Here is a 20,556-nt window from a genome sequence, read left to right on the forward strand (position 1 = left end):
TAACCATTCTGTGTTTCTGTGGAGGCATTTCCCAGGTGTGGGACTGCACTCCTCTGTGGGGAAGCAGAAACCCTGCTTTGATGGCCCTTGTTTATTAGAGCTGCAGGATGAGGGTAAGCATTGGCATCCTCAGCCTCAGGATACGCTCTCTGGAGCCTGACCTAGGCGGTTATTTGCACCATTTTGTCCTGAGGCTGTGTGCGTGTGTGTGTGTGTGTGTGTGTGTGTGTGAGAGAGAGAGGGTGGAGAGGAGGGGGGGGGGGGGGGGGGGGGTGGGGGAGAGGGAGAGAGATGACTGGGAGAGGTGTTCCAGGCCTCTGCCAGCTGTGGGGGTCTGTCTGTTCTCTGTTGCCTAGTGCCTAGTTGAGAAGGAGGCCAGTGGAGCCTGCTATTTTGATCTGGAGTTTCCTTCCTAACCTTGAGCTATGGTCAGTCCCAGAGCTTCAGCCCAAGCTGTGCCAGGCCACCTTTGCTGACACCTGCTCCAGCAGGCAGCTCATTATTGGGTTCACCTGCTCTTGGCCATGAGTCAGTGGACAGGAGTGTCCGGTTTTGTGTTTTCTACAAGATGTAAATAATGTTTTGGTCTTAAAAATGTAGCACACCCTCATTAAAGAATATTTGGAAAATAAAGAAAATTTAAGAGAAGAAAGAATTGCTAATCACTCTATTGCCAAAACACAATCACTTTTAGCATTTTAGTATGTTTCCTTCCACTCTTTCCTTTTCTATGTGCAGGCTATTTTTTTTCTGACATATAATCTTCTATAATAATAAAAGGGTAATATGCTAATTAGACCAGATGTCTTCCGGACGTCATTCCAGACGTCCTTCCTGACAAAGCCGGGGCTGGAGGGAAGCCAGCCTGGGTCCCGGGTGCCTGCTGGTGGCCAGAGGAGAGAAGCTGAGTGCCGACGGGAAGCTGGTGCCGGCAGCCCAGGTCTTGGATGCTGGAGGGAAGCCCATGCTGGCAGCTGGGGGAAGGAAGGCCTACTCTTGCACGAATTTTCGTGCATCGGGCCTCTAGTTGACATATAACTTTATATTAGTTTTAGGTGTATGACATAATGATTTGATATTTGTATACACCACAAAATGATCACCACAATAAGTCTAGGTACCATTCATCACCATACATAGTTACAAAATTTTTTTCTTCTGATGCGAACTTTTAAGATTTTCTCTCTCATAACTTTCAAATATGCAATGTGGTATTATTTATTATAATCACCGTGCTATACATCGTATCTCTATAACATTTATTTTATAATGGAAGTTTGTATCTTTTGACATCCATCACCCTCAACCCCCTCCCCTCTGGCAGTCACCAATCTGTTCTTTGTGTTTATGAGCTTGTTTTTTGTTGTTGTTGTTTTGATTTGGTTGTTTAATCTTTACACTTATAATAGGTTTTTTTCCCTCACCCAAGGATATTATTTCCATTGATTCTTTCAAAGAGAGTGGAGGAGAGGGAGGAGGTTAGGTGGGGGGGGGGGGGGGGGGGGAGGGAGGAGAAAAAGAGAGAGAGAAACACTGATGTGAGAGAGACACATCGATTGGCTGCCTCTTGCATGCTCACTGACCAGGGCCAGGTTATCAAGCCTGTAACCGAGGCATGCACCCTCCACCTCCCCTAGAAACTGAATTCATGACCCCTAGGTCCGAAGGCTGACACTCCAACCACTGAGCAAACTGGCCAGGGCAGTTATTTTAAAACTTATCATCCTTCTTCAATTCTAAGATGCCATCATTTCATATTTTATTATAATATGGATTATAGCTAACATCTTTTAATATTCCACATATAAATGAAATTATAAGGTGTTTGTCTTTCTCTGTCTGATCTATTTAACTTAGTATATGCCCTCAAGGCCCATTCATATTATTACAAATGGCAAGATTCCATTCTTTTTTATGGCTGAGTAGTATTCCACAACTTCTTTATCCATTCATCCATTGATGGACACTTAGGTTGTTTCCATATTTGGCCACTGTGAGTAATGCTGTCATGAACATGGGGCTGCATATATCTTTTTGAAAGTGTTTTGTTTTCTTTACCCAGAAGTAGAGTTGCTAGGTCATATAGTAGTTCTATATTTAATTATTTTAGGAACTTCCATACTGTTTTCCGAAGTGGCTGCTCCAATTTACATTTCCATCAACTGTGTATGAAGGTTCCCCTTCCCCCAGATGCTTGCCAACACCTGTTATTTCGTGTCTTTTTTATACTATTTAGCCATTGTAATATGTGTGAAATGATATCTCATTGTGGTTTTGATTTGTATTTCCCTGATGATTAGTCACGTTGAGTATCTTTTCATATACCTGTTGGCCATCTGAATGTCTTCTTTCAAAAAATGTCTACTCATGTCCTCTGCCCATTTTTGTTGTTGTTTTGCTGTTGAGTTGTATGAGTTCTTTATATATTTGGGATATTAACCCCTTGTCGGATATATGATTTGCAAATAATTTTCCCATTTAGTGGGTTGCCTTTTCATTTTTGTTGATTATTTCCTTTGCGCTGCAGAAGATTTTTAGTTTGATGTAGTCTCACTTGTTTATTCTTTCTTTTGTTAGTTTTGCTTTTGGAGTGAAATCAAAAAAAATTATTGCCAAGATTGATGTCAAGGAGCTTATGTTTCTTCTCTAGGAGTTTCATGGTTTCAGGTCTTACATTCAAGTCTGTAATCCATTGTGAGTTAGTTTTCTCGTTGGTATAAGATAATTTTGTGTATGGTTTCATTCTTTTGCATGTAGCTGTCCAGTTTTCCCAACACCATTTATTGAAGAGACTGTCCTTTCCGCATTGTATATTCTTGCCTCCTTTGTTGTTAAACAATAATAATAAAGGTCTTATTATCTTTTAGTTTGATGAGCAAAATTGTGTTTACCTTTCCCTCCCTGGTCTTACAGCTTCAATTCTAGGTATCTTCCCCTCCCTCCCCACCTTCATAGGCAGGCGCTGCTGGAGATGCAGGCCCCATAAGCTGCTCCTGCCCCATCACTGATGCGACTCTTAGTCTTCTGGTCTGTGTATTGCATGCAGGTGGATGTTGGTTGGAGTGAACAAGATTTATTTGCCTCTCTCTTTTTTCTTTTTCTTTTCCAAGCCCATCTATTTCCCTTCCCCGCTGGGTGGCTCAGGGTGCCCTGTTGGCTAGAATTCGGAAACTGGCTGCCTCACTCTTTCACCTGCCCCGGCCTATGTCTCTCCTCTTCTTGACTTCTGTTGACCTCCTGTTCCCACTCCGCTAGTTCCTCCCTCACGGTACTGTCACTGCACTACTGCTCCTGGCTTCCCCTCACTGGGTGAGTTTGTGTGACCTTCACACTGCATTCATGCTTCGGGACTTAGCCACTGCAATGATGTCAGTGGTGCAGGTTAGCAGATGGCAGCAGCAGCAATGAGACCTGACATGTTCTAATGACTCCCTCCTTCCCGTCCTTGCTGGCCAAGCCAATGGAGGGGCAGGGGTTTCCTTGAAGCATTTTAGGAGGGGGCCAAGGGAAATCAGGTTTGGGGGGGCTCCCAGGTGCTGATGAGGCCTGTGACCTTTGCTGCTATAATATCAGTGTTTCACAAGTGGGGCGGTTTAGGAGCCCACTTGCAGCCCATCAAAAATTGATTTAATTGCAATTTTTCCTCCAATTAGGAGCACTGGAGCCTGACTAATTGGAGTAATAGAGAGTAATAAGGCTCAGATAAAAAGCCTTCCTCGGCGGCCTTTGTATCTCGTGTCAGTGCCTGTCAGAGGTCAGAGAGCTTGCATATTCTATTAGGCAGCCCAGCCTTCATTTGTACAAATTAGTTTACCCAACAGTAATTAAAATGCCAATGCGGGTTGAAGAGAACTGAATACACTTGATGGGCATGTTGGTGAATGATGTGACAGCTCTGGTGGCCTCCCTTGCCAAAGTGTGTCAACCTCGGCTCAGAGGCGGCTGGGGCTCGGGCCAGCTGGGCGGCTCCGGGCCAGCCACGGGGCACAGCTGCTGAGCACGCCACTCTGTCTCTCCTTTCATCTTCCAGGTGGAGTCACTTGTTCATTTGTCCATTCATTTATTCAACAAGCATTTGAGGTTTCAGTGTGTGTCAGGCATTATACTAGGTGCTGGGGAGAGAACTTATGTGGCAAGGGGTATAAAACCCCTTGGGCTCTGGAATCAAGACTGACTGGGTTCAAATTCCAGTCCTCCTACTTGCTCCCTGTGTGAGCTAGAGCAGCTGACGTCACTGCTCTGTGCCTCAGTTTCCTCGTCTGTAAAATAGGGAAAGTAAAACCTACTGCACCGGGTTATGAAGATTAGATAGACCAATGCTTTTGAAACACTTGCTCAGAACCTGGCACCTAGCAAGTGCTCAATAAATTACTCACACCCAACTAATTTCCCTTCTTACCTTCCTCTCTCTTCTGTATTTTGTGATTTTCTATTCCTGCTGTCCTGATGTGAGGGCTCCTATGTCTACTGCTTGGGCCTGATAATGATCTCTGTGATACCAGGTTTACCTGACCTGGGGCCAGGGGGCCAGTAAGGTAGGTAGGGGATCTTGGCACAGAATGAGAAACTGTAGAAGACTGGCTCCTGGTAAGGGCTTTCTTGTCCAAAAAGAGTATAGTTTATGGAGTCAGAATGACTTTTAGACCCTCAAGCTAAGAGTTTGTGCATTTGCATGTGTGAGACGAGAGAGTTTTGACATTAATTTTTAGGTACTGTTGGTATTTCTCATCTATTATCTGGTTGTGGTGCTTATTTCACTGCCCCAATATATACAACAGTATATCATTGTCATGTGTCATTCAGGTCTGAGTCTGCTGATTTGGGAATTACTCCTTTAAGAAGCAGAGGGACCCCATTCATAGCCCATGACTAGCTTCTTGGCCTTGTTGGCCATGAGCTCTGGAAGGCCCTTTCAGTTCAAGTCCACAGATTTGTCCTGAGCACTTCTTCTGGGTCAGGCACTCTGCTGGTCACTGGAATACACAAAAGAGCCACCAGCTATTTCATGATCTCAAAGGTAACATGGGAAGATAACCTCCCAAAAGGCCATTTGTCCCAAGAAGGTGAGATCCAAGTGTGGAAGGGACTCAGAGGAAGATGGCCAAGCCATCTGGGAGCCAGCAGCTTCTGCCTCTGCTGTCCCTGTCCCCAGGCGGCCCCATGGTTTGAGTTTGAGTCCTGCTGAGTATCCCCAGCAGAACCTGGCTCCAGATATGCTTGACTGTTGCTTGACTGGTTTTTTTGCTGTGTCATATTTGATTAAACTCTTCGTGCCAGGCGGACTCTCTACTTCCCCTCCTTCCCTTCCTCCCTGCTTCACATGGTGAAGTGAGGGGAAGACAGCTTGTGGGAAGAAACGTTCATGGGTGTCATAACGAGACAGTTAAGAAAGGCCTTCGTGGGGCATGAAGTTGAGAGGCACCCCTCCTGGTGGCAGATGGACAGGGCCAGGGTGGGTTGGTGGGCAGGAATAGAGAAGCACAGGAGTCCCAGGGCAAAGTGTTCCATCCCCACCCCTGCCTGCTGGGAGGTCAGAGCTGTGGGAGTGGCAGGGCTTCAGGCTCCAGGTGCCTACCATCTCTCTCTGTTGACTGACCTTGATGCTCATTCAGGCCTGTGGCGGGGCAGAGGCCTGCCACAGGTCTCCTTAAGAGATGTCTCTGCTGGCGCCCTTACCTGGCCCCAAATCTTCAAAAATCTGGAGAGCCCAATTGCCTGCTCGAACGACTTCCAAGTGGCTATTATGTTTCCTACCCAAGGTAATTGGCTTTACCAGTTATTAATGGATTACCCTCCAAAGAAAAATGTAGGGGACGGTCAGGACAACACCTCCCAGCTTTGTAGTTTGGGTCTTCACTGTCCAGAGGCCATTTCCCAGGCTGGGAGTCCCTTGGGAGATGACAGAGTGGCTTTTTGGGCACACCACTCCAGTTTCATGGCTGCTGGCACTCCCATGGGTTGAGAGGAAGCTAGGATGATGGAGCATGTCCCTAGAGGAAGTCTTGGCTTGAGGCATAGAAGCCACAGGGTGGCTCACGTGGCCATTTTGTCAGTCTGGGTTGAAAAGCAGACACCTGCCCTGCAATTTTGATTGTAAATCAGTGGCTTGGCCAGTGCCTGCCCTAACATCTCCCTAGTCATAACTCGCAGGCCAAGTCCCCCCTTCCTCCTGCCCCCCGCCAAAGCCCCTGGCTTCTAAAGAGCCCTCTCTGCGGAAATCCATCTCCCCACTGACATGCTTGGGATCAGAGAGCCACAGGTGCTGGGCAGGGCCAGGGTGGATGGGCTGCTGCCCCGCATTGCAAACATGTCATTAGTATGTCCAGTCCCTCTTCCCCCATGCCTGACATGTAGGGACATGGCCCTGCCCTGCCCCGGGCTCCTGAGTGACACAACTGCTTTCAGCTCTTTTGCTTGCAGTTTAGGTTTTCAAGCCCTGGGTTCCTGTAGGCTTCCCCCCCCCTCCCCACCCCTGCCAAATCTTCTAACAAAGGAGTGGCCTGGTTCGTAGGTTCAAGTTCTAGTCCTAGCACTACAGCCAGCCTGGCTCGTTGCACAGACCCTTCTCAGTGGGCTGGTGCCTGCACTTAAGTTGAAACTCTGCAGATTGTATTTGTTGAACTTTTTAGGACAGTAATGGCGAGCCTATGACACACGTGTCAGAGGTGACACGCAAACTCATTTTTTTGGTTGATTTTTCTTTGTTAAATGGCATTTAAATATATAAAATAAATATCAAAAATATAAGTCTTTGTTTTACTATGGTTGCAAATATCAAAAAATTTCTATATGTGACACGGCACCAGAGTTAAGTTAGGGTTTTTCAAAATGCTGATACGCCGAGCTCAAAAGGTTCGCCATCACTGTTTTAGGATTTAAGAGATACTCTGGGAAAGATGGTCGGAGCGTTCCTCTCACCTGCCTCTTGGCAACGTCTGTCCTTGTCCTCTAAACTCTGCCTGACTCCCATCCCACTCCACAGCGGCCTTGGCTGCCTGGCCTCTGACATTCCCAGCTCTCCCACCTTCATTTCAGGCATCTCACCCACTTCATCTTTTCATATGGTTACTCACCTCTCACCATTTTCTTTCTCTGATTGGTGCCTTTACATCTGCCCTGTGCTTGGACCATATTACCAGATACCCTGGGCTCTGAAAACCTTCAAGAACGCCCCCACCCCCTCAGCTCTGGAAGGGCATCACCGTCCAGCACCAGCAGCCTGTTCCAGGAGACCATTCCTGTGCGATGGCTTTGTGAACTTCTTGCAGCCGAAGCCTGAGAGGCTTGCTTCTCTTGGCCTCAGAGTTGTGCACCTAGAGCTGATTTTTTATGGTGGCAGAGACCATGCAGCTAGGTCAGAGTGGCAGGCTCAGCCATCGTTGAACCTGTGGTTTCTCTGTGCAGGCACAGCCCTCACCGTACTTCCCACTGGTCTCCCCACAGCCCTCTGACGGCTCCTGGCTGCTTCTCTCATCCTGGCTTAACCCCGGAACCCCCGGAGAATGAGCGCGGCACCGTCCATTGTGCAGCCATTTCCACCACAAGTTCTGACAAGCCAGACCTGACTCTGCTCTCCTTTTGTTTGGCAGCTCTTTTGTGACTGGGACGGCTTGTTGTGGGCACTTCTCACCCCTAAGAATCTGGGACCTCAACAGGTAAGAGATTCCTGAGCCCAACGTGGCTTGTGGTGGGGGAGGGGCTGGAGCTGCCAGGGAGGCAGTGGAGAGAGCTGGCAGAGCCAGCCCCCCTGCAGGTGGCTGCCCCGAGATCCGGGAGAAGGCTGGGAAGCACCCCTGCCCGAAACTCAGTACAGCCTCTGCTGAGGTACTTTCTCATGTGGAATCGTTCTGTTAGCTTGAGGAGACTGTTAAAGTGATTTATAATTGGTAAATAATTTCATGTAAAATTTATGATAACAACAGTTTGGATTTATGATACTTTTTCTCCGGGGAATGCCTATGTGGCTACATAAAATCCCATCTATCCTCAGAGATGGCTTTTCTAAAATAAAGATATTTTGGAAGTGGCCTACAGATCCATAAAGAGAATTATACAGAACAGTTAAAATACATCCAGGTTTTATTCATTTCTCTGTCTCGGCAGGCTTGACACACTCCCATCTGATTACCTGCCATTCTATCGTATGGTTTTCAAAAACTTTTTATTTTGAAATAATTATAGATTCATATGAAATAACGCCTTACACAGTGTAATATTAAAACCAGGAAATTGACATTGGTACAGTCCACAGACCCTTACTCAGATTGCACGTGTGTGTGCGCGTGCACGCGCTCAGGTAGGTGTGGTTCTTTCCAGTTTTACCCGGTGTGTAGATTCAGGTAATCACTGCTGCAAAAGATACAGAACTGTTTGTTCCATTAGCACAAAGATCCCTCATTTACCCTTTATAATCATACCCATGCTCCACTCCCTGTAGTCCCTCATCCCTGGCAACCACTTGTGTTCCTCATCTCTATAATTTTTCCATTTTGAAAGTATTAAATAAATGAAATAATATAGTACATAATCTTTTGATATGTCCCCCCAGCATAATTCTCTTGAGACCCATAGAAGTTGTTACATGTATAAATAGCACTTTACTTTTTATTGCTAAATATAGTATACTAGAGGCCCAGTGCACGAAATTTGTGCATGGGTAGGGTCCCTAGGCCTGGCCTGCGATCAGGGCTGATCGGGGCCTTCCTTCTGGCTGCCAGCCAGGGCCTCCCTTCATTTTGCGCCAACCCCTGGTGGTCAGCACACGTCATAGTGAGTGATCCAACTCCCGGCTGGTCAAACTCCCGAGGGGAAACTTTGCCTATTAGGCTTTTATATATATATATAGATATAGATTCTCAGGTATGGAAGTAACCAAGTTTCTTTCCCCATTGAACAGAATTCACCCATTGAAGGGCATTTGGGTTGTTTTCAGTTTTTTAACTATTGCAAATAGAGTTGTAATGAACATTTGTGTGTAGGCTTTTGTGTGGACTTACGATTTCATTTCTTTGGGATTAATGCCCAGGAGTACAATTGCTGGGTCATTTGGTAAGCGTATGTTTAGTTTTTATTACCTGCCAGATTGTTTTGAGTATCTTAACTATTTTATATTCTGACCCTAGTGTATGAAAGATCTAGTTTCTTCACATCCTCAATGGCATTAGGTATTGTCAATACTTTTTTTTTTTTTTTCTCCCCGTCAAGTCTAAGAACTCTTCACCTCGCCCTAAGCACCTACAGTCTGGCTTCAATGCCATAATGAGCAATGAGGATGTGCTCATCTTGCCTTTCCCTTGCCTCAGTTGCTCTAGCTTGTCTTCTCCTTTTGTCTCCATCTTCCCAGAAAAGTCTTAGCCATATCTTTTTTCCTGAAGTATCCATTGTGTTGTCAGTCTTTGTAAAATATTTTTTATAACACATGATAATTAAATAAGGTTTTCTCTACAACATTCTCTTGATGATCATCCAGCTGCAGGGGTAGGAAACTCGAAACTTCACCAAATACCACATTACATCCTTGGCCAGCTCTGAGAGTTAGAGTGCCTCCCGTCATCGAGGTTGATCTGCTTCCTGGAGGTGTGATCCCAACACGAAGCAAGTTGAACCTCTCCTCTGAAGACAGGCCTTTAGATTTCAGAAACCTTTGGTCTTGCTCCTCCGGGGTCTTCTTCTTTGTGGGCAAAAGTCCAAGACTCTTCAGTTGTTGCTCATAAACATAATAGACCAGTTGGGTGCTTTTGTCTGTAAGTAATGAAGACCTAATTCAAAGTGGCTCAGGCAATAGAGGAATTATTATTATTGTCTTACATGACCAGGAGTCCAGAAGTTGGATAGTGAGCTGGTTCCAGGATTGAGGGGTTCAGTGGTTCAATGAGACCATGAGGCCCATTTTCTCTTCAGCTTTCTGTTTTGCCACCTGTCAAGGTGGCTTTTGCCCTTGCCCACAGGTTTGTTTACTAAAGGTCTTCCAACTCATAAGGCAATACCCAAAGGGAAGAAGGAAGGAAGAAGACATGTACTTGCCTGGGGTCCCTTTTTAAGGTGAGGAAGCCCTTCATAGGAGCCCCCAAGCCGACTTGTTATATTTAGTGAGCCAAAGGTGTATTCTGGCACTCACCCTAAATCAAACTCTGTCATGGGAAATGGAATGACCAGTCAAGATTCACCTCTAGGCCTGGGGAAGAGCTCAGCTTCCCACCATGCACGTTGGCAGTCGGGGAGGAGGAGGAAGGCACATAATCAGGGTTTGGTCAGCAAGCAAGAAAGAGAGGAATAGCAAAGAGCCCAAATGAGAATGGGTACAAGATACCTTGAAGGTTGAGTAATCTTCGAGTGTTGGTCTCACGCCTGTTTTAGGACCATTCTTACCTGAAAGTTTCTCTGATTTATCTGGTTTGATTCCCCTTAAAATGGGGTGTTCATAACTGAGTACTGAACATAGCAGGTGTGGGCTGATGAGTGGTGGGTGCTATCATTGCCCTTATTCCAAACCTTCTACTTTTGTTATTATAGCTGATTGTATCACACTGTTGCCAGCATAGCTAAAACTTCCAAGGACTCCTTTGTTTGTAGCCCCTGGGATGTTGGAGTTCCTGCAGTCTGTGAAGGTTATTCCCGTGGCTCATTCTGCCAAACTCGTGCTACTGGCAACTTCTTGCATCTGAACGGGGCTGGGGAAGGAGCCCCTCCTCTGGTGTGTGATGGGGAGGCTGTGAGGAACGACAGAGGGAGCACAGGCTGTGGTCAGACAGACCTGGGTTCTAGAACTGACTCTGCTGCTGATTAATTCTATGACGTGGGGGGCCTTTCTGAGCCTCAGCCTCCACATTTGTAAATGGGATTTAATTATCCCTACTTAATAGAACCAGTATAAAAAATTTATTTTTAAGAAGTACCCACACAATGCCTGTCACTATGGGTCAGTCAACCACTCTAAACTGTCTACTTCCCTCTCTTCCTACCCATCCACAGCTGTCTCCCACATTGGTACCTGGAATTTGTGGAGGCTCACCCTTTCAATCCTCTAAATATTTGTGGCCTATGACCAGTGGAGGGTGAGGGTAAACATGCTGACCTCATGGCATAGAGAAGGCTCTTGACAGTAAGGCTGTAAGTCACAAAGATGGGCATTTCTGCTGAAGGTCAGTTTTACTGGACCTGGTCTTTGGCGTCATCACTGGCCTGGGCCCAGGATGGTGGACAAGCCAGCAAGGTGGTGGGGGGGGCGCACTGCCATGGCCCATGGCCCAGCTTTATCTTGAGGTTGAATAATCTTCGAGTGGCCTCTTTTGCCTGTAGTTGCCTTGGCAGGGTGGGGGTAATGCCTGGGCACAGATTTATGATCAGGATGGCGTTCTGAGGCACCAATCCTTGAATGGCATTCTCTTATGAAATCCCTAGGCCTCACTCATCCCAAACACAGTTTTTACAGAACCCAGAAAGAACCCAAATGAAAATGGGTACAAGATAGTTATGGCCTCGATTCTCACTGGAACCAGACAAGCAGCAGCCACTGCACCCTCTGGCCAGCCTGCCCATGGGTGTCACTTGGCATTGCCGCCTTTCTAGCCCCCGTAACTCCCCTCCTCACCACGGAGAGCAGCCAGGCTTGTTTTAAACGTCTCTCCTGTCCCCAGGGGAGCTGGGAGGACCCAGTGCAGGGTCTGGGGAACGATGCCCCGGTGGAGGGAGGAAGTGGATGGTCAGGATGACTGTGTGTAGCTGTCTTTCCCAGAGAAGCCCGAGCAGATAATAAAGCCATGTAGAAAATAGGATTAAGGTAATGAACAGGCAGGACAGAGTTTGATCTTTCAATAACGCCAAAGCCTGACTGACAGGCCAATCTGGAAGGTGGAGCAACATCGCCGGCAGGACTCAGCGGTGGGGCGGTGTGCGGTGCTGGGTGGATTCTTTTGCTTTTAACCTGTCACTGCTGAAACTTGAGGAGCACTGGGATTTTCCTTTTATGTGTGCAATGACTTGGGGGGAGGAGTACGGAGGGGCAGTTTTGCTCTGAGCATCACCCCTCCAGGGGCTGCCCTCAGGATGGTGGTCTGGGACATAGCTTGGAAGTGTAGGTGCCCTGCTGAGTATCAGTGCTTCCTCGGGCAGCCTAGCTACTTACAACGCCTGGGGACCCCTTTCAAGGTCACATGACTCCCTCTGCCCTTCATTCCATCAAGACTCCTGGAGAGGGGAAGTCCTGGCTGGAGCACACAGGTCAGAGGGCAGCTGTCGCACAAAGCCATTGCCTAGATGTCAAGGAACTTGGTGTCCCCCCCTTCCCTTCCTCTCTCCTGGAGCTGGGGACCCTGGACTGGGCCCAAGTGTAGGATTTCTAACCTGTCTGAACCAGGCAGAGAGAAGGACGGAGTTCTGCGGCATCAGAAACTGCTCCTGAGGGTAGATGCTCTTGAGGCCCAGTCCCCAGCCCTCAGGATCTCCATCCTGACAGACAGTGCGAACAGCCAACCACTGAAGTGTCCTTAGCTAGGCCCTGGGGTCCCATCAAGCTTAAAGTACTGTGCCAGGGCCATCCTGTTCCCGAGCCTGAGGTCTAGAGGAATCAAGCATTGAGCCAGGCCAATGGCTAGGCCCCAGGGAAGGTGTTGTCTTTGTGGGGGACTGCCTCCCACCTGATGGAAAACTGGGGGAGGGGTATCTGACTGGCCTGATATCACACACACCCCTTCCCCAGGGCTTGTTCTTGCTGTGGGTTATACTTTTCTGCCAAGGGACATTTGAGCTGGATCTAGCATTGGTGCCCTGAGAACAGGGCACAGTGGTCACCCTGGTGGTGGTGGGCAGCCGGGCAACAGGATGAAGAGGCCTGTGATCCCAGACCTGGAGGTGTCATAGTGGGTCCAGCCATAGCTCTAAGCCAGCCTGGGGACTGTCAGGTAGGGAAGGGGTGGCCTGGCTACTACTCCTAGGGCATTGAGGGTTTGAGTCCTTGGCTAGGCACTGTGCTGCCTTTGTGCGTGACCATAGGCATGACCCCTGCACTCCTCCTCCTCTCCTCTTCCGGCCAGGGTCATCCCCAGTACCCCATTACTCCTCTGTTTCCTTCCTAAAGCCCCTAAGTCTCCTTTCTCAATGAAGGCTGGACAGATAGGTTTCTCACATTCTGTCAGGGGCCCTCGGGGCCTTTGCTCCATCTGACACCCTGGATTAACCCTTCTCTGTCTCCTGAAACCCTGCTCACACTTTAGCATAAACAGCATCTCCATCATGAAGCCCACCCTGATCCTGACCCCTGTGGCTCGAGTTGGTGGCTTAGAGCACTCATAGGGCCACCTTGTCAGCCACCGTGTGGCCTGGTGGTGAAGCCCCCTTTGGGCTGGGAACTTTATCTTGGGACCTTGGACTGAGCACAGGAGCTGCATTTCAAGGCATCTACTCGAGTTCGGAATGGCAAGGGCGCCTGGCTGCAGCCAGCTGACCGTCGGCAGGAGGAGCGGCAGGAGGAGTGGGCATCCTGAGTGCAGGCTGGGCTGCTGAGGGCACCATTCGTGCCCATCCCCGCCAGGTGTGGCTTTGTCTCTGCCCCAGGCCCTCCGCCTCCACCCAGGCAGGGGGCCTGCCCTCCGTCAGGCTGATTATGGGAATTGCCCCTTTAAAGTACCTGCCTTCTCCTTTGAAAGTATTACTGGCAGCTTTTTTCATTTTCTTTTTTCTTTACCTCTTTAAGGAACCCTGTAATTTCTTTTTCTTTCTTTCTTTCTACCCCCCTCTTTCCTTTTTCTTTCTTGTCCCCTCTGTCCTCCTGAACTCTTTGAAATTGGCTCTCTGCCTACTGACACCAAACTGATACTTTGCGTTTCACTTCTCCTTATCCCTTTATGGCAACAGATGTTGAAATTTTGTATCCTTTTATCTGCCCGCTGCCCCTTCCTGTAATTACGGTCCCCTTGTTAGCAGTACAAAGTGGACTGCCTGGCCTTTGAGTCATTGTGTCTGAACACGTGTGCATGGGCGGTGCTGGGGGCCATGCACGCGTACACACATGCATGTGAGAGGCTGTGTGCTTGGCAAGGGCCCTTCCCTCTCACCTGGCAGGGCTGGGGCAGACGAAGCTTTCATGGGCTTCTCATCTCCACCACTTCGTGGGCCCTGTCTGCCTCCTTGATTCTCTTGCTGTCCCCACCAGAGGGCTGGACTAGGACAGCCACTCCCTGCTCAAAAGCCTTGCAGCTCTCTGCCACTCCTGGAGTTCATGGCAGCTGAGCAGTATGTCCACCATGGCCTGGGAACCCGGTCATACCAACTTGCCCCCCTCACAGACCAAGCCTCTAACCAAACCAGATTGCCAACCAGGCGCCCCGCTCTGCACTTTAGTTGTTGCTGGTCTTTCACCTAGGCCAGTGGTCGGCAAACTCATTAGTCACCAGAGCCAAATATCAACAGTACAACGATTGAAGTTTCTTTTGAGAGCCAAATTTTTAAAATTTAAACTATATAGGTAGGTACATTGTTATTAACTTAATTAGGGTACTCCTAAGGCTTAGGAAGAGCCACACTCAAGGGGCCAAAGAGCTGCATGTGGCTTGCGAGCTGCAGTTTGCCACCACAGACCTAGACCATCCCCTCTCTTCTGTCATTGCCTGTCACTCACTGAATCACTGAGTCTGCGCCCATACCACTTGCTTTCATCTCCTTCTGGTGCCACCAGGTCACACCTTGTATTGGTAGTTGGATACGAGGCAGACTTCTCTCCCTCAACTTCGCCTCTCCCTAAAGTGCCTTGTGTACAGAAGGGGCTCAGTAAATGGCTGTTGGTCAAGGAAAGGAAGAGAGGAAGAAGGGGAGGAAGGAGGGAAGGAAGGGAGGGAAAACCTCCCACTTTCTTAGCAACCATGTTGGGCCCAGCTTATACCTATAGGCCATCTATCTCCTGGGAATAGAAGATACATAGAAAGGTGAACTGTTTGTCACCCTCCCACCCATTCCCTCAACCAAAAGCCATTGTTGCATTTTGTGGTAGCACATGCAAGATGGCGTGTCCTCACCCCCAAACAGATTCAGGAATGAGCACCCATAAGATCTCCAGGGAACATCACCAGGAACCCAGTACATTAATAGTGGCTGTAAAATGGTGTGTGGGCCACAGGAATTCTTAGATGTGGGCGGGTAGGTGGGAGCCAGGGGGCATTTCAGGGCACCTAAGCACAGGAGGACTTTCCATGGGCCATGGCTATGTGGAGCTCAGGCCCCAGGCAGGGGAAGTGTCCAGAGGCTGGGATGAGAGGACTCAGGGGAGGGAGGGAGGAAAGAGAGAGGGGAGCAGGGTACCAGGCTTCCTGGCTCTTCAGGGCCCAGACTGGGAGTGGTGGGTGTTTCTGCTAGAGCCGGCCCTACCTTGCCCGACTCCAGCCTGGCACTCAGGGCCCCTCCCAGGTCAGACATCCGGGTCTTCAGGGCTAGCACTTACCTTCTGTTATTTTTCCCATAAAGATGGTCATGGGGTGGGGGTGGATCAGGGTCTTATTTACGTTTTTCTCCTCCCTGACTATTAGGAAGTTCCTCTCTTTCTTCCCACTCCCTCCAGCATCAGTGGAATTGCCTGGGCAGCAGGGTGGGCTGGGCCAGGGAGACCTGATTTGCCTCCTCAAGGGTCCCTGGGATGAGGCCCTACATAGCCAGGCTGCGAACACACTTCCTTCAGGCTGTCCTCCCTGCCTGGTCGCATTCATCAGGATCACAGGGGCGGCCCCATCTGTCTTTATCTTTCCCTGGGTCGAGAGAGAATTGCTGGAGTCATGCTTGGGGGAAAAAACCCGGGCTTTGTGCACAGGAGTTGGAAGGGAATGGACTTTTTGTCTGGCCTTCTATAGTGACAGACCCTGCCCTTGCTCCTGTCTTGGCCTGGGCTCTGAGCAGCAGCCCTGCTCCCACACAAGTTGTTCCACAGCCAAGGCAATGCACCCCTCCCACCCCCCACAGTGATAGGCCCAGAGGCATTCTTAACATTCTTTCCAGAGAAAAGGGGTGAAACGTCTGAATTTGGGGGTCACCATGTTATACAAATTGCAATCTAATCGTTTTTTTGTTTTTTTGTTTTTTACAAAAATACACTTGCAGTAAGAAAAGGAGCTCGGAGGAGGGGCTGACAAGACAGACAGCTTGCTTTGTCCTCCTTCCCCCCAAAGTGTGGGGTTATTGTCAGCTGGTCTCTCTCCCTCCACCACAGCAGATAAGCTAGAGTTTTCTAGTTAAATTGGTCCTGGGGTAGGGGCCGCAAAGGGCCCACGGTGCCATTTCTGTTTGTTTTCCCAAATCAAAACCCCAGCAGGGCTCCTATGGTACTGCTGGGCCGCTATTGGAAGAGACTGGCCATTTCCCAGAGCGCGGTGTGTCCGTTTATGCTCCGAACTTAACCTCACGAGCACTGCACAACAGAGCCTTGAGGGTCCAGGCCCAGAGACAAGAGACATTGTATCTTTTTATTGGCCCATTTAAAGTGTGTGTGGCCGTTACAGAGAATCGGAGAAGCGTGCACCAGAAAGAAAACTCCTCAGCCCGGCCAGGCTGGGCTGGCAGACGGGCTTTCAAGGACTTGTCCTGGCCCCAGGCGCTGAGCTCACTCTTGCTCTTGGGTCTCCCCCGCAGGGCAGAGTTCTGTGTTTCTTTTCTTTTTTTAAAAAAAAATATATTTTTATTGATTTCAGAGAAGAAGGGAGAGGGAGAGACTGAAACATCAATGATGAGAGAGAATCATTGATTGGCTGCCTCTTGCACATCCCTTACTGAGGGCTGAGCCTGCAACCTGGGCATGTGCCCCTGACCAGAATCCAACCTGGGACCCTTCACACCACAGGCTGACGCTCTATCCATTGAGCCAAACCAGCTTGGGCAAGTTCTGTGTTTCTTATTGCAGATGTTGTGGCTGACACTTTCCAGTGGTGGCTCAGAGGCGGGGGCTTGGGCCCAGGTTGGCAACTTGGTCTGGGTGTGGCCTTTATGCTGCTGACCCTGCCTAGCCATGGATGCCCAGCTCTCCTTCCCTTTCAACCCTGGGACCAGCGGTGGGCAGGTAGAGCCATGCTGGGCTTCACACCCCCAACCCTACTGCCTTTCATCTTCTATTTCAAACAGACAAACATGAAATTACTCCTACAGATTAAAGGGGAGAGCTCCTCAGTCATTCCTGAAGGCCTCGCTAATGGAGGGGCAGGGCCCCCAATCTGGAAGGAGAGGGAGGACTGTGGAGCAAAACAGCCCCTACCCGGTGCACAAATCTGCACGTGTGCCCGTGAGAGAGACCAGCCGCTTGCAGGGCTCCAGCCTGCCCAGCCTGGGGGAATCATGGCTAGTGAAGGGCTTCCTGGGAGCCCCGGTCCGTGATCTCTAGGAGACGCTGATCTGGAGAGAGGGCTTTCTGCCTGATCCTTCTCGGGATTCTCCCCGACATCCCTCTCTCGACACAGGCTTCTCCTGTGTTCCTCCCCAGGAGGCTGGGGGACAGGGTGCTGACTTAGGGCCTAGCCCCCCACCAGACAGCAACCGTGTACCTTGCTGGGGGTCATGTCTCTGTCCAGGGCTCCAGGGGAAAGGCAGAGTGGGCAGAGAGGAGCCCACAGCCTCCTCCTTTACTCCTTCAGCCTTCAGGGAAGATGGTGGCTCCAGTGGGGAGAAGGAATGAAGAGGGGCAGCATCTGTGTGAGGTGGAAGGACTAGAGCTGAGGGCCACATTCACACATGTGACTGGCAGCCCCATCAGCCTTAAGCCCTTTGATTAACACTGTTTGGGCCAAAGCTGGGCTGGTGCGACCACGACGTCCTCCCACTCCATGCCCAGCCTCTTACCTGTGAGTCCCTGGGAAGTGTCCAAGGCCTTGTTTTTCCCGTCATGGAGGAGAGCCCAGCATCTTTTGGTTGAAGCTGAGGAATGGGGTCTGGAGGGTGCCCCTCTTCTCCCTCATTTCCCCCAGTCATTCTGCAGACTCACTGCTCCTACCCGTCCCCTAGCCATAGGGATTAGCGGGTGCACTTGATGTTGAGGGGTAGTTGCTAGGGCCAGGAGGCCCCCCTACATGGTTGCTAGGGGTCTGGCATCAGGCAAGGGGTCTGCCCACTGCCGCGGTCACGGAGGGAATTACACAGTCACAAAGAAATTGTTCTTCTCAGTAATCTGCTCTTGGCCACCGGGAGGGGCGAGGGTGGGGGAGCAAGCTGGAGCCCAGCAGGCTGGGGGCTGTGATCACAGAGGCGTGCTCGCCCCGGGCTGGGGGCCAGCCTGGCCAGGAACACCAGGGACCAGCCCGCTAAGCTGCTTTCTCAGCGATTTCTGTCCCCAGACACAAAGGTGTTTACTTGTTTTAACATCTCCTGGGACTCCCCTTCTCCCTTTGTGTGGTCTTTATCCCCAATGAGGTTTGAGCCCCAGATTACAGGCGGGAATTAAGGCATTGGACTCAGGCAGCTCAGAACTGCATGACCTGCAGGATCAAGGAGTATAAAGTAACCGTGTGTGTGTGTGTGTGTGTGTGTGTGTGTGTGTGTGTGTGTGTGTGTGGTGAGGGGCAACCCCTTCAGCAAGGCCCATTCATCCTCCTGCGGAGGAGAGGCTGGGTGGCGGGTGGCCAGTGTGCAGGTGTGATGGAGGGGCTGATGGTGATTGATTGAGGCCTTTAGCTGGGGGGAGGGGCTGGGGTGGGAGGGAAGGGAGTCTGGGGCATCTCCTCCCTCAGCCCCCCTTCCTAAGGGAGTCTAATTCTAGCTCAGGAAGGAGAGCTGCATTTCCTTAGGGACTGAAGCCATCTGGAGGTTCAAATAATCTGTGTGGGCCAAGGTGGGATAGTGGCTCATCCTCTGCCCCTCTTTCTCCCCAGTGGGCAGCTGATGACACACCTGGGCAGTGACTTTCCCCCAGGGGCTGGGGTGCTGGACCTCATGTATGAGTCCCCTTTCACGCTCCTGTCCTGTGGCTATGACACCTACGTTCGATACTGGGACCTCCGAGCCAGTGTCAGGTGCGTGTGCTGGGCAGGACGGGTGGTGGGAGACCTAGGTCAGTCTCGGTGGGAGGAGGTACAGACTCCATGTCAGGGACCGGTAGGGAGCAGCCGGCAAGGTCAGATCAAGCTTGGACTTCCCACCTTGGCAGTTTGGGCCCCGAGGCCTGGGAGATCGTAGCCGCCAGGACCTGATCAGAGCCGTGGGAGCTGTGAGGGTGCCATCCCTCAGCATTGTCCCAGCCTTTCTACCTTTCTAAGGCCTTACAGTCCTGTGACATGTAGTCAGCCATGTGAAGCACAAATGAGGGCATAAGCTACCCTGGGGTCTGGAGTTTGATAAGAAAGAGACCTTTACTGAGGAGGCTTTCCCCCATTAAGGCTGCTTTTTAAAGAATTTGGTGATTCAGCCTCTCTCTCCCAGCCAGAATGGGGAAGTGGGGTGGAGGGAGGGCATCCTGAGCTCCCCTGCATCGCCTCTTCCTGGACAGGAAGTGTGTCATGGAGTGGGAGGAGCCCCACGACAGCACCCTGTACTGCTTGCAGACGGATGGGAACCACTTGCTGGCCACAGGTTCCTCCTACTACGGGGTTGTACGGCTGTGGGACCGGCGCCAAAGGGCCTGCCTACACGTAAGCATCCCGCCTACCTCACGCACACCTCCCGGAAGCCAGGACTCATGTTTATGGGCTGCACCTGAGAGTGGGTGTGCCTGGAGTGGTGGAGGAAGCCCACAGTGCACCTGACCCATTGCACTGGGCCTGGGAGTCCTGGGTTTGGGCTCCCCTATCTCCTACTCGGGCCACCCTTGTCATTCTTGTGCCTTCCCTTGCAGGCCTTCCCGCTGACGTCGACACCCCTGAGCAGTCCGGTGTATTGCCTGCGCTTCACCACCAAGCATCTCTATGCGGCGCTGTCTTACAACCTTCACGTCCTGGACTTTCAAAACCCATGACAGGCAGGGCCACCCTAGCTGTGGGCCAGGGAAGCTAGCTACTCAGGGACCTCTCCTGCTTGGAGGGTGCAGTGATAATGCTCCCCACCCGTGCCTGTGCTCCCAGACCTGCAACCACAGTGCTTGAGCACTTAAGCCAAAGGCTGCTGACTCCTGGGACTCAGATTACCCAGTGGTACAGCCCCTCCCAAGAACCAGTTGGAGAGAAGAGACCTGCTGCTTTGGGAGAGTGAAGCTGAACCCACCGGGCCTTGCTTTCCTATCCGCCAGAGCAAGGATCTGGCCTAGAGAGGCACCCCCGCCTGCACCTCACCCCTTAGAGCCATGATAGCTTAGGTGAGGTGAGGTGCTCCGGCCTTCCCAGTGGTCCCTCTCTGCCCTTTCCCTGGAAGGAGGGTGTGGCTGCCAATACCCCTGCTGGCACCAGCCCCCGCCTCCTCAGTCAGACCCCACCTTTGGACAGGTTTTTGGGGCTGGGGACTCATTCCTGGGGCACTATGGCCTGGTCTCCCTTTGAAACCAAGAAAGGATAAAGGAAACCCAGAAGTTCTGAGTGAGCTCTCAGCCAGCCCAGCCTCAGGCCAGCTGTTGAGACACGCTACAATATTCATTTTTGTAAAAATAAAGCTTAATTGTTCAAAGATCTG

The 20,556-nt window shown here is 50.4% G+C and overlaps 1 protein-coding gene across 3 annotated transcripts in view; it reads left to right on the forward strand.

Moving 5' to 3' along the window:
• Positions 1 to 20,550, forward strand: part of FBXW4 (F-box and WD repeat domain containing 4) — a 66,981-nt gene extending 46,431 nt beyond the window's left edge. For all 3 annotated transcript variants that reach the window (XM_014549434.1, XM_005878287.2, XM_014549435.1), the window contains exons 6-9: positions 7,590 to 7,655; positions 18,831 to 18,971; positions 19,445 to 19,586; positions 19,790 to 20,550. In XM_014549434.1, the coding sequence (XP_014404920.1) occupies positions 7,590 to 7,655; positions 18,831 to 18,971; positions 19,445 to 19,586; positions 19,790 to 19,909 (469 nt within the window). In that variant the 3' untranslated portion in view covers positions 19,910 to 20,550. The remainder of the gene's footprint in view (positions 1 to 7,589; positions 7,656 to 18,830; positions 18,972 to 19,444; positions 19,587 to 19,789) is intronic.
• The last annotated feature ends 6 nt before the right edge of the window (positions 20,551 to 20,556 follow it).

The sequence above is a fragment of the Myotis brandtii genome, unplaced genomic scaffold (assembly GCF_000412655.1).
Source record: "Myotis brandtii unplaced genomic scaffold, ASM41265v1 scaffold550, whole genome shotgun sequence".
NCBI classification, from domain to species: Eukaryota; Metazoa; Chordata; class Mammalia; order Chiroptera; family Vespertilionidae; genus Myotis; species Myotis brandtii.